The 14381-nt window shown below is 48.8% G+C and overlaps 2 protein-coding genes across 15 annotated transcripts in view; one reads left to right on the top strand and one right to left on the bottom strand.

Moving 5' to 3' along the window:
• RPS9 (ribosomal protein S9) overlaps positions 1 to 14381 on the top strand; it is a 40332-nt gene that overhangs the window by 1861 nt on the left and 24090 nt on the right. The gene's annotated exons all lie outside the window — the stretch shown is intronic.
• METTL22 (methyltransferase 22, Kin17 lysine) overlaps positions 1 to 14381 on the bottom strand; it is a 71086-nt gene that overhangs the window by 49426 nt on the left and 7279 nt on the right. For all 14 annotated transcript variants that reach the window (XM_078774223.1, XM_078774230.1, XM_068110550.2 and 11 more), the window contains exon 3: positions 2847 to 3293. In XM_078774223.1, coding sequence (XP_078630349.1) covers positions 2847 to 3293 — 447 coding nt within the window. The remainder of the gene's footprint in view (positions 1 to 2846; positions 3294 to 14381) is intronic.

Here is a 14381-nt window from a genome sequence, read left to right as displayed (position 1 = left end):
GACCAAAACATTTCATGCACCAAACCATTTCATGTAAAGCGTTCGCCGTTCGCTTTGGCGTTGCGAATGGACCAAAACATTTCATGTACCAAACCATTTCATGTAAATAGAGGGGGGGATATAATTTTAGATATAGATATAGTACGGGCATGCCCTAGTACCAGTAAATCCACCAAGGAATGGCTGAAAATAAAGAAATGGAGGGTTCTGGAATGGCCAAGTCAAAGCTCGGATCTAAATCCCATCGAGATGTTGTGGGGGGATTTGAAACGAGCTGTGCATGCAAGCAACCCCTCAAACATCACACATCTGAAAGAATTCTACATGGAGGAGTGGGCAAAAATTTCTCCCAGTCGATGTGAGAGACTGGTAGACAGTTATGAGAAACGCCTACATGAGGTTGTTTCTGCCAAAGGGGGCAATACCACCTATTAGAGCCAAGGGTGTACTTACCTTTTCCACATGCGAAATTTGCATTTATATTTATTTAAATTATACAATGGACTACAAAATGTAAATGTTTCATGATATTTGTTATATTATATCACCTTTATCTGTCAATATTGTTGAAATGAAGATCAAATAGCTGTATGTTGAAATATGTTGAAAAAGTCAAAACTTTACATGGGGTGTACTTACTTTTTCACATGACTGTATATATGTGTGTGTGTGTGTGTGTGTGTGTGTGCATGTGTCGTTGGTTGTTATCTCCATATGTGGGTTTCAGAGGTGGGATGGAGCCCTCCCAGGTATCAAAGATTGTGTGTGTGTGTGTGTGTGTGTGTGTGTGTGTGTGTGTGTGTGTGTGTGTGTGTGTGCATGCACAAATTTCTGTTGTTGGTTGCTATCTCCACACCTCGGTGGGTTTCAGGCGATGGATCAGACACCGACCAAGTCTCAAAGTTCCCACCTTACCTTTGCTCGTAGTAAATAAAATAATAATAAACGGGAGGTAAGGAAGATGGAAATTGGGATCAATGGGACATATGCCATCCAAATCTATTTCCAATATAATCAGCCCATAAATGCGCATTCACAAAGTATGTGTGCAGAAGTGTTGGTATTTACATTAACACAAGTAAACGAGGGAAGTTACCACTCCTTCCCATCCACATTTCAACATTGTAGAATTGTCCAATGTACCCCACTGATGAGCCAGATCTGCATCCGTACCTTAACCAAAATCGAATCACTTGTGTATATGCATTGTTACGTGTTCCTCTACAATCTCCTGGTCTCGGAACACCTCCGAACCCCGAGAGGAGCCACGGCAGAAAAATATGTTACCCTGTGTTAGAAATCAATAGTGAAACCACACCAATGATTATAAATGAACAAATAATATATTGAAAATCACACAGGAATAACGGTACAACAAATGGCAATTAAGAGTGCACTCTATATACCATCAATAAAGTCAGAACTCACTGCGCTCCCAGCGAGTCAAAAGGACACTCCTCAATGTCTCTATAACCTTTTCCAAGGCGAATGTGATTCGCTCCAGCGGTCGCTAAAACGATATCCAGTCGAAGCCCGAATCTCGCTTTCCAGTCGATATTCGAATCGTGTACAGTTGGCAATGGTGATCGCCCCCGCCGAAACTGTACAACGGCGCCCTTCAGAGGGTCACCTTCACCGCTCACTCAGCGAACCGCAACGTAATTGGAGGCGAAGCGGTCACACACACACATCCCCGACAAACTGTAGGATGTTGGGGTGAAGATAACGCGAGGCAAGACCTTTGTAGGTGTCCAAAGCGCGGGGTTCAAAATGGCTGACGGCCCTTACTTGAGCCAATGCGACTAGGCGAGGATTCGTCGAAATCTCAGCGCCCAAATCTGACTACGCAGATTTTCCACTCCAGCGATAATTCCTATCGCCGGATGTCCCTTCAAGGAACTCAAAATTCCCTCGCGACTTTCAGTAGACCAGCCTCGCTACGGAGCCTTGACGTCACACGTCTTCTCCAACTTTGCTCGCGCCGCCTCTTCCTCTTCACCTCCTCGTCGTCCAGTTCGGTTTCCTGTATCATTTTAAGTTAACCTTTTTAACTTTAGATAGCTGTTCCTGAATAATAAACCTTTTGAGAATAATAATAGTACATAATATCAGAAATATGTCAAGTGGGTGAAAACCACAACAGCGGAAGTGACGAATCCGTAACAGCATGCAAATGTAAGCGGTGCCAAAACCCAAATTAAGTCAACAGCGCAGCACACGCCTTTAATGTTGAATGCAGTGTTAGGATTTACAGATGTGATTTTTGGTGGGGAAAATGATATTCAAAGTTTTTGTTTTTTTGAAATGTTTCTACAAAAACATTATCAGCAGCATCGCATTTTGGATCCTGTCAAAGATGGCATGGTTTGGTGCCAAAATTGGGGGTAATCCTAGCTAGAGCACAGCAGATTGGAACTACCAAATTTCAATAACTCCAGAAAGGGAGATCAGTCAAGTATGCGGTCAAAAATCACGTGCCAGGAGACTGGAGCAGCATCTTCTTGGGGTCTAAGGCTGATCCCGGAAACTCAGTCTTTCTGGTTTCCTTCTCTATGGAAAATTCTTATCCCTGAATGTACACTGTAAGAAATTAGCAAATTACTTATTTATTTAAATGCCAAGTTTGTTTTTGAAGAACGTAGACATGATATTTTATCCCGTATTTTAACTTCATCAATTGCAATAAAAGAGACGTAACTTTAACAAATGTGAAACAAAGAAATGACTGCCATTTTAAAATCTAGCACACGGTTTATCGATTATGATGAACAAGTTAGTTATTTATTGAAAATAAATACCAATATTGTTTAGACATTCTTATGAAGCACACCATATGCTATACATACGTATTGTGATGATATCTGGAGTTGCTTCCTTTGTAATCTCAAATTCTTCTTCATATTCGGCCTCATCATTTGTGTTATCTTCATTGTTTTGTGTTTCCTGGTCCTTTTGTTGCAATTTCACTTTACTTCCATTCACATCATACGTTTCCTCATCCTTTTCCCCTTGCGGGTGTTCAAATAATATGGCTGGCTGTGTAATCGGTCTACCTTCTTCATGAACATTTCTTTGTCTTCTGGTCACCAGAAGATCTCCGTCCTCGTCGAAGAGGCATGTTGCTCTTTGGCATTGTCCAATATGGCTTCCCACATTGCTCTCCTTTCCATATCTTTCAGCAAAAAGAGGGGGTTCTGATGGTGTGTTGCTTGCAGAAATTTCAGCGCCCTCAACTTTCTCACTGAAACTTCCCTCCACCAACGGCCATCGGATTTGATACCTGGACACAAACACTAACAACAATACTTGTCATTACCATTTAGTAGTACAACACATCTGTCAACCTACTGAGACGTTTTATTCTTAATTGGTAAACTCCAATCAAAATTCTGCCACTTATAACCATCTTATATATATATTGAGAACCACGGTGTCTGTTCGTCTGTCTCACATTTATGACGGCCGCTTCCAATGCTGCGTTTGAAAAGCTGCTGATTGGTTAATTTGCATTTTATTTTTTTGCATTTTAATTTTGCATTTTTATTTCACTTTTCTTGATGCAACAGTCAGTCACTTTATTGTCCCTTCCAGTAATCTATAAAATCAACATGAGCATCTGGATTAAAGTAGATTTAATGCAAATCATCATGGAGTAACACACAATTTTAAATACCGGTAGCTATCTTTTCCCCTCTTTTCAGACCAATCCAACCTCCGCCGCCTGATGTTGCACCACCATTTCACGGTGGACGGTATAAGTAGCTCAGAACTTTGGCTCTGAGTGAAACCAAGAGTGCAAAACAATTAGCCTTTTTAAAGTCCATTAAATAATTAAAATTGATAGATTAACTCGGTTTCCCATCACTGGAGACGGATACTTTTGCTTGTACTCTATCTAATTAGAGACGACTGTTTATTTGTTTGTTAATTTGTGCTTATTTAACTTGCTTGCACTTCTAAACCAGTGGATGGAATGAGTTGAAAACTGGTGGTTGTAATCGGGGTGTGCCCAGGAAGGATTTATGTGGTAAATAAAATTCACAATTTCCAAAGGGGTTCAAAGCGGATGTATACAGTACTAAAATACACCAATTTTGGGGGAATTAACTGTAATTCGGGGGGAATTATCCTGTTGTAATTCAGAGGGAATTAACCCATCCATAATGTTAGGGGAATTGACCCATCCATAATGTTAGGGGAATTAACCCATTCATAATTCCGAGGGAATTATGCTGTCCATATTTAGAGAGGAAACAACCTGCCCGTAAGGATGGCTTCTTCGCCACTTCAATCTAAATCCGCAAACAAATGAAACATGTTCGGTTCAAAAGCTAAATGATAGATGTGATTATCATCTTCAATATTTCATTTCACATAGATTTACACACCAATAAACCATAAATAAAAGGTGAAGATGAAATAAAAATTCACGAGTCAAGTCCTTTTGGCCTCATCATGCTGTGATGGTTTGCTCCCCACACAAACAAACACAAATTTTAATTTCCTTTTTCAAGCATTCAATGATCGTGCTACAAAATTTTCTGATGGCATTACACATTGTGAAAGGTCCTTATTATATTTTCCAACAAGATTCAGGCATATTGTATTTTCAATTTTTATATTACGTTACAAAGAACCTTTTGCCCAGAGCAATGAGCATTAATAGAAGTAGCAAGTTGCCCATGCCCGCACGGATTTTAAATGAGGTAGCAAGTTGCCCATACCCGCACAGATTCTAAACGGGGTAGCAAGTTGTCCATGCCTGCACAGTTTCGAAACTGGGTAGCAAGTTGCTTATGCCCGCATAGGATTCCAAATGGGGTAGCAAGTTGCCCATGCCCACACGGATTCCAAACAGGGTAGAAAGTTGCTCATGCCCGCACGATTATAAACGGGGTAGCAAGTTGCCCATGCCCGCATGGATTCTAAACGCGTTAGCAAGTTGCTCATGCCCGCACGGGATTCTAAACAGGGTAGGGACGAAGATGGCAAAAATGCAAATACTTTTTTCTGTCATCGAGCCGCCAAGCTGGGAGCACCAATTCACACTTATTGCCACATCTGATGCAATTTAAATGCACTAATGATGGTGAAGTGATACAAGTGATTTTTGTTTATCAACAGTCGATCATGGGAGAGCTGGTGTTCGTAAATAAAACATGATACAATGTTTGTAAATAAAACTCTGCCAGTTAATTAATTATTTTTGAAACTTTCTTTTCATGTTTCTGAGACCTGGCTAACCATTTCATTTTTGCTGGAAAAAAAAAGAAGTTAATCATATGAAAATTATCTAAATTGCTACTGGAAAGCATCTGTGAAGGTCCAAGACCATGCAGGAATTACATATGGGACATTTCAGAGCATTGTGCAGCTTTTCTTCCAAATATGAACAATTTTTATTTGCACTCATTATGGTTTTTGTACAGCACCAGGGTAGTTCTGCAATAATTTTTGTCTTGATGACTAAAAAAAATTAATTGTTGTCTTAATGAATTGTGTTGTCAAAATATCTTAATGAATAGGTTGAGTAATCTACACAACCAGAAAAAAACGCTTAAAAAAAAAATACATAGTCAAGGATCGTGGAAGAGTTATAACACAGAATGGATCAGGAGGCAGCATAACAAAAGGAACAGCAGGAGGACCAACATTCCTGTGCCACCTTCAGTCGAATGTCAGGTATGGACAGCTGGTTGGTGAAGGACTTGGGCAAAAAACTTACTGCAACTGAATGTTTCTGTACCCAGTCAATGGCAAAACTGAAAATGGTGAATCTGTGAATGCCATGGGTGGAAACCCTCACATAATTTACTTTAAACTCAATCTCGCTATATTTTCATTCCAAACCGCATCATTCCAATCACAAATTAATACTATAGTGTAGCGGTTACCGGAAGCATTACACAATCCCCTTGCACCGGCCGATGACGTAACCGGCGGGCGGTCACTTGCCCGGGCTCGTCCGGACTTGCCCGGACTTGCCTTGCCCAGGCGGACACTTGGTTTGCATACCACGCCCCGTTGAGAGGCGTGGCTTACCGATTTGCATACCACGCCCGCCTGAGAGGCGTGGCTTTTGTGTGGTGAACTTTGGTTATAAATTGCCGCCCGTTCTATCGGGCTTTTCAGTGCTTTTGAGTTGAGCTAGAAATAAATAGCTCAGTGAAACTTCGTTCCTAGTGTCATCCATTTTGTCCGGCTTTATCGTGAGAGCATAACTCCACAATTGGTGACCCCTTTTCAAGAACACGGCGATGGAGTCATCTGTAGCTTTGAAGCTCCCTGGCTTTTGGGAATCGCATGCAGCCGTCTGGTTCGCCCAAGCGGATTCTCAATTCGCTCTGCGGAACATTACGGAGGACACGACGCGCTACCACCATGTGGTCTCCGCGCTCAATGCCTCCACTGCCGCTCGGGTCCTGAGCTTCCTACAGAACCCGCCGAACGCCGACAAATACGGCGCACTCAAAGGCCTACTCCTCGGTGCGCTTGGACTCACAGAGACCGAACGCGCGCGACAACTGCTCGACCTCCGGGAGCTGGGTGAGGCCCGTCCATCCGAACGCATGGACCACATGCTTGCTCTACTCGTCGACCACAGCCCAGATTTCCTCTTCCGCGAGCTGTTCCTCCGGCAGCTACCCGGGCAGGCGACATGTCGGAGCGGCCGCCTGGAACCCTGGGCTGACCGAGGCAACGCCCGCGCCACAACCGGCGCCACCACCGGCCGAGTTAGCACCCCTGGCGGCAGCGGCAGCCGCGACGCCCCGTCGACAGAACCCAACGCGACCGCCGGAGCCTCCGCCGGAGCCTCCACCAGAGCGGACCATGTGCTACTACCGTGCCAGGTTCGGGCAGAAGGCCAGAACGTGCCGCCCACCGTGCATTTTCGGCAGGTCGGGAAATGACCAGGCCGGCGCTCGCTGCCTGCCATGAGCGTTGGCCATTCAGGCAGCCTTCTGTTTATTACGGACACAGCGTCCGGGCGGCGTTTTTTGTGCGACACCGGCGCTCAGCTGAGCGTGATACCCGCCTCGGTGCAGGACAAACAGGCCGCGCTTTGCGGCCCCGCCTTGGTCGTCACAAACGGCTCCTCCATCCGCACCTTCGGTTCGCGCAGCGTCGCATTCTGCTTCGGGGGCCAGCGCTTCAGGTGGGACTTCATCACGGCGAACGTACCCATGGCCTTGCTGTGTGCAGATTTTCTTTGCGCGCATGGGCTTTTGGTTGACGTCAAACGGCGTCGGATCATCAACGCAGAGACCTTCAACTCACTCGCTTGCTCATTGAGCGGCTCCACACCAACCAAGGTAGCCTGCGCTCTCCCGGCAGCGGATGATTTCACCCGCCTACTCGCCGAGTTTCCCACCCTCACGCAGCAGACGTTTTTGGCCGTCGCCGTCAAACACGGTGTCGAACACCACATCCAGACCACAGGTCCACCGGTCTACGCCAGGGCTCGTTGCCTCGACCCGGCCAAACCCGCTGTGGCGAAGGCGGAATTCGATGCGCTGGAGCGATTGGCCATTGTGCGGCGCTCGAATAGCGCGTGGGCCTCGCCCCTGCACATCGTGCCCAAACCGGGTGGCGGATGGTGACCATGCGGCGATTACCGCCGCCTCAACGACGCCACCACCCCCGACCGGTACCCGATACCACATATACAGGACTTTTCCGCCCATTTGGCGGGGCGGGTGATCTTTTCCAAGGTCGACCTCATTCGGGGCTACCACCAGGTACCCGTCCGGCCGGCCGACGTGCCGAAGACGGCGGTAATTACACCTTTTGGCCTCTTCGAGTTCCTTCGCATGCCGTTCGGCCTTAAGAACGCGGCCCAGGCCTTCCAACGGCTGATGCACAGCGTGCTGCACGACCTCACCTTCCTTTTCGTCGACTTGGATGACATTCTTGTCGCCAGCACTTCCCGGGCGGAGCACCTCATCCACCTGCGCACGCTTTTTGAGCGCCTCGGCCAGCACGGCCTCATCATCAACCCAGCGAAATGCCAGTTTGGCGTAACGGCCGTCGACTTCCTGGGGCACCGCATCACGAAGCGCGGGGCCCTTCCGCTGCCGACCAAGGTGGAGGCAGTCACAAGTTTCCCGTGCCCCCGCTCCATCAAGGCCCTACAGGATTTTTTGGGAATGGTAAATTTCTACCACCGGTTCGTGCCTCGCGCCGCCCAACTCATGCGCCCCTTGTACGAAGCCCTCCGGGGCAAGCCGGCCAAGCACGACGTCGTCTGGACCAAAGAGATGGACGAGGCGTTCACTGGCACTAAGCTGGCCCTCGCCAACGCGACCATGCTGGCGCACCCGGCGCTCGACACACCCATCGCCCTCACCACAGACGCTTCTGACTACGCGGTGGGTGCCGTGCATGAACAGTGGGTGAACGGGGCTTGGCAACCGCTGGCCTTCTTCAGCCGACAGCTTCGCCCTAACGAGCGCAAGTATAGCGCTTTCGACCGCGAGCTCCTCGGCCTTTACCTGGCCGTTCACCACTTCCGCCATCTTTTAGAGGGCCGCCCGTTCATGGTGTTTGTGGACCACAAACCCCTGGTCTTCGCCATGGCCAAGGTTGCAGAGCCGTGGTCGGCCCGCCAGCAGCGCCACCTCTCCGCCGTGTCCGAATTTACGACGGACATCCGGCACGTCGCGGGCAAGGACAATGCTGTGGCCGATTGCCTCTCCCGGTCCGGCGCGAACGCCGTCCACCTCGGTGTGGACTTCGCCCGCATGGCGGCCGACCAGACCGCCGACCCCACGGTGCAAGCCCTCCGGACAGCGGACACAGGCCTGCGGTTGGCCGACGTCCCCTTCGAGGACACAGGCACAGTTCTCCTGTGCGACGTTTCCCTGGGCCAACCTCGCCCCATCGTGCCCACCGGCTGGCAGCGGCACATTTTTGACGCCGTCCACGGCCTTTCCCACCCGGGCCGGAGGGCATCGCAGAAACTCGTGGCAGCGAAATTAGTCTGGCACGGGCTGCGTAAAGACATCCGCGACTGGGCCAATGCCTGTGTCGCCTGCCAGCGCGCGAAGGTCCACCGGCACACCCAGGCCCTGTTGGCACCATTCGACGTGCCCGCGCGGCGCTTCGACCACGTCAATGTGGACATGGTGGGACCCCTTCCCTCCTCACGGGGCTTCACCCACCTCCTCACGATGGTGGACAGGACCACCAGGTGGCCGAAGGCCATCCCGCTGGCATCAACAACATCCGCCGATGTGGCGCAGGCCTTCATTGGCACCTGGATTGCCCTTTTAGGCGCCCCCTCGGACATCTCCTCCGACAGAGGCCCGCAATTCACCTCTGAGCTTTGGGGCGCGGTCGCCCAGGCCTTGGGGGTCAAGCTACACCGCACCACGGCCTACCACCCCCAAGCCAACGGCTTGTGCGAGCGGTTCCACCGCTCGATGAAAGCCGCTCTCAGGGCCAGCCTCCAGGATGACGCTTGGGCTGACAGGCTCCCGTGGGTCCTATTGGGCCTCCGAACGGCCCCTAAAGAGGACCTCCAGGCTTCCACCGCTGAGCTGGTCTACGGCCAGCCACTGCGCGTGCCGGGCAAGTTCATCCCTGACGCCACCGGCCCCTGGTCTGCGGCTCGCCAACGCTCGGTCCTCCAGGAGGCCGCCAGGAGGTTTGCCCCCGTGCCCACGTCCCATCACGGCTGCCCCCAACCCCACGTCCCCCCAGCACTTCGCACTGTGGAGTACATTTTCATCCGGAACGACGCACACCGGGGACCGCTCCGGCCGCCGTACGATGGACCTTTCCGGGTCCTGAAGAGGGACGACAAGTCATTCATCGTGGACATCGGCGGCAAACCGGACCACATCTCCGTGGACCGCCTCAAGCCGGCCCATTTGGACCTCGACCAACCTCCACGGTTGGCCCTTCCTCCACGACGGGGCCGTCCCCCGTCAACCAAGCCCCCCGCCCGACCATCCACCGCCACGCCACCTACCACCCCCACACGAATCGCCAGGGGTCGTTTCGGCCGGGTCATCAAGACCCCCCTCAAACTGACTCTCCCGGTGCAAGTTAATTCTGGGGGGGCGCATGTAGCGTTTACCGGAAGCATTACACAATCCCCTTGCACCGACCGATGACGTAACCGGCGGGCGGTCACTTGCCCGGACTTGCCTTGCCCGGGTGGACACTTGGTTTGCATACCAGGCCCCGTTGAGAGGCGTGGCTTACCGATTTGCATACCACGCTCCGCCTGAGAGGTGTGGCTTTTGTGTGGTGAACTTTGGTTATAAATTGCCGCCCGTTCTATCGGGCTTTTCAGTGCTTTTGAGTTGAGCTAGAATTAAATAGCTCAGTGAAACTTCGTTCCTGGTGTCGTCCATTTTGTCCGGCTTTATCATGAGAGCATAGCTCCACAATAGCATGAATATAACAAGATACAATGTTACAAACACTCGTGAGGTAAACAAATACAGACGCCATTCTGACATGATAACCAATAAAGACGAATCTGTCAGCGAGCAAGGGCAGACACGAAACACTTTATACGGATATAAAATCAAAATAATTTGTATTGAGGAATTCATGAAACCTCCCACACACCTTATGATACCCACTGGCACCCCAAAACATTCCACATAAGGTTTGGCGGAGATAGCCCAAAAACTGAGGGAGTAGTTCGGGGATGGACGGGTGGATGAACAGGCAGACGGACACTCTTGTTTCATAATATAGATGGCTCAATGGAATTACAGTGAGTTTTTCAGCAAATATGTTTCGTCTTCCTGGAATGCCTTCATTTAAACGTGCGGAACACTAACGTATGGGGCATATTTCCCTTTAGTTTAATGTTCACGTTTTGAATTTCAAATGTGAAGTATACTTTGTAAAACACAGTTATGAATGACATACAACAATTCTGAAGAAAATCCAAGCATCAAAGTGTCTTGTAGATTTTATATCCCTTTTACACGAATCACTTTGGTCAACAACACAACAACAACATGCATTTTAAAGGCCATTTTCCCTGCTAGAGCGGGGGTTAGCCTTGCGGTCCCCATGACAATCTTCTCCATTTTGCCCTATTTTCTGCATCTCTCCTTGTTAACCCCCTTGCCCGCATTTCTTCTTCCACCATCTTTAGCCAAGTCTTTCTCGGTCTTCCCCGTCTTCTACTTCCTTCTACCTTCATTTCCATCACTCTTCTCAACCAGTCACTTTCATCCTTCCTCAACACATGACCAAACCATCTCAACCTGTTCCTCTTCACAGCATGAATCACAGGCTCTATTCCCATCATCTTTCGCAATTCATCATTTGTCTTCCTCTCTCTCAACGATACTCCGCACATCCGTCGAACCATTCGCATTTCCACCCTTTCCAACCTTCGTTGCTGCTCTACGTTCATTACCCATGTCTCGCTCCCATAAATCATAACACTTCTCACACATGCAGCATACACCTTTCCCTTCAGCTTCAATGACACTCCCCTCATCATCAGCACGCCACTCAATTCCCGAAACTTCTTCCATGCACATCTCACTCGAGCAACCGTTGCCGAATCTGATCCACCTTCTCCATTCAGCATGTCTCCGAGGTAGCAAAATGTTTTCACACCTTCCAGCTTCACGCCATCTCCAAGATACAACTCAATATTTCCTCCATCTGCAGCTCCCTCTGTGCACACCTTACATTTGAATGTAGCTGCCACACTGGTTAATGACCCTCTCAGACCACTACATTTTTGATGAACCCACTCAGCGCACATTGTACACTGAATGGAGTTCACTCCGACACCCTTCCTACACACAGCACAGGGCCACTTCCCAGTTCTTTCCACCTCACCACATGCTTTACCACTTGCCATCACCTTCGTCTTTCCGATATTCACCTTCAGACCTTTTTTCTCCATACATTCCTTCCACGTGTTCATCTTTTCCTTCAGTCCATCCATACTTTCCGCAATCAACACCAGATCATCTGCATACAACAACTCCCACGGTAAACCCTCCTTTACGTTCTGAGCCAGCACCTCCATCACAGCTACAAATAGTAGTGGACTTAGTACCGACCCCTGATGCACTCCCATCTTCACCTCAAACTCACCACTGTTCCCGTCCTTCATCCTTACAGCTGTGCGCGCTCTTTTGTACATTGCCATCACTACTCTGATCAACCATTCCTCCACTCCTAACTTCCTCAATGCCCATGTCAATACTTTGCGTGGAACCCGATCGAATGCTTTCTCCAGATCAACAAACCCAAGAAACAACTTCTTCCTCTTCTCCATGTACTTCTCCTGCAACTGCCTCACAATGAAAAGCGCGTCTTTCGTTCCTCTTCCTGGCATGAATCCAAACTGCATTTTGTCGATCTTCACTTTCTTCCTTATCCTCCTCTCCAACACCCTTTCCAATACCTTCATTCCATGCTCCAATAACTTTATCGCTCGGTACAAGCCACACTCCAGAGGGTCACCTTTCCCCTTGTATAGAGGGACGAGGGTACTCAGTTCCCAATCCACTGGAATGCGGCCTTCTTTCACCACCAGATTATAGATCTCTGTCATTCTCTTCACACCCCAACTTCCTGCTGCCTTCAACATATCTCCCACAACTCCCGTCGGCCCTCCCGCTTTTCTACCCTTCATTGCTTTTATCGCTTCCTCAACTTCCTTCTCAGTTATCTTCTCTGCCGGTCCTAAAACTGGGTTACTCTCTATGTTGCCATCCCATTCATTCTCTGTATTCAACAGCATTTCCATATATCTTTTCCATCTTCCTTTAATTCCATCTGGGTCGACAACGATTTGTCCCACTTCATCCTTCAAGCAACTCACCCCCATCACATCACACCTCTCTTTCGCTATCTGCTTTGCAATCCTGAATACTGCTTTCTGACCCTCTTCCGAATCCAAGCGTTCTCCGAACATTTTCCTACATACCTCCTGTGCCTTTGCTACCTCTTTCTTTGCAGCCTTCCTGGCTGCCTTATAACTTTCATGCTCTGCTGTTTCTGCTCCCGTACCCTTCGCCTTCTGCCACTCCTTGAACTTCTTCCTCTTCTCGTCAATCCTCTTTCCAACTTCATCATCCCACCACCATGTTTCCGAGTGCCTCGGTGGTCCTTTTGTCCATCCACATACCTCACCAACGGCTCCCAACAGACTAGCTTTCATTGACATCCAACCACTTTCAAGCTCAACCACATCATCCTCGACCCTACTCAGCCTCTCTTTTAATGCCTCCCTTACTGTCACCTCTTTCAACCTCCACACCTTCATTCTCGGTTGGTACTTCACCCGCCGAGCTCTCCTCGCACCTTTCACCCTTACGTCGCAGACAACCAAGTGGTGCTGTGAAACAGCCTCCTCCCCCGGGATCACCTTTGAGTCCCGGAGGTGCCCCCTATCTCGCCTACGCACCATCAGGTAGTCAACGGTTGTCGTCGACCCACCTGACGTGTATGTAACAAGCTTATTATCCTCTTTCTGGAACTGAGTATTACAAATCAACAAATCAGCTCCATCAGCAAACTCCAAAATCCTTTCACTTTCTCCATTTCTCACACCATATCCGTAACCCCCATGAACTCCGTCAAAACCATCCATACTCCTTCCCACATGTCCATTTAGGTCTCCTCCTACCACAACAACTTCCTCATCTTTCACGTTTTCCATCAGCTTCTCTATCGCACACCAGAACTTGTCCTTCTCTTCATCGCTTCGACCAACCTGCAGAGCATATCCCGAGATGACGTTCACCAAGAGCTTTCCAATCATCATTTTCACCATCATCAACCTATCACTCACTCTAGTCACACTCACCACACTGTCTACAAACTCCTCAGAAAACAGGACACCAACACCATTCACGCCGCCTAGGCACCCTTGCCACACAAACCTGTATTTCTGTCCCTGCCTACCCTTCACCATTCTCACACCACTTCCCTTCCATCTCGTCTCTTGCACACAACATATGTCCACTCTTCTTTTGACCAATACTTCCACCACTTCTCCTGATCTCCCTGTCATTGTCCCTACATTCCATGTCCCAAACCTCAGAAACCGATCTCCACTTCGGGCTGTACCCTGCCCCCATGTAGTTGTAATTGTCATGGTTCTCTTTTTGAGGCAATGTTTTTATGGCCGGATGCCCTTCCTGACGCCAACCCTCTTAGTCGCCTCTTACGACACGCAGGGATACGGCGTACCTATTCTTATCCAGGGTACACACTGGGATGTTGGTCAATGTTGGCAAAAGCAAAAAATATTTTCCATAATCAATTTGAACATTACAAATAGGTATTTTATTTCAACACAGAGTTCACCCTTAAAATTTTCTATTTGGCCTGTGACAGATGTTTCGTGTTTCCTCCCCAAACTCTGTGTATGGTGCCCCTCA

Source organism: Myxine glutinosa, chromosome 3, assembly GCF_964187855.1.
Source record: "Myxine glutinosa chromosome 3, kmMyxGlut1.1, whole genome shotgun sequence".
Lineage (NCBI taxonomy): Eukaryota > Metazoa > Chordata > Myxini > Myxiniformes > Myxinidae > Myxine > Myxine glutinosa.
Note: the sequence above shows the minus strand (reverse complement) of the source record. Positions and strands in the feature narration are given on the sequence as shown.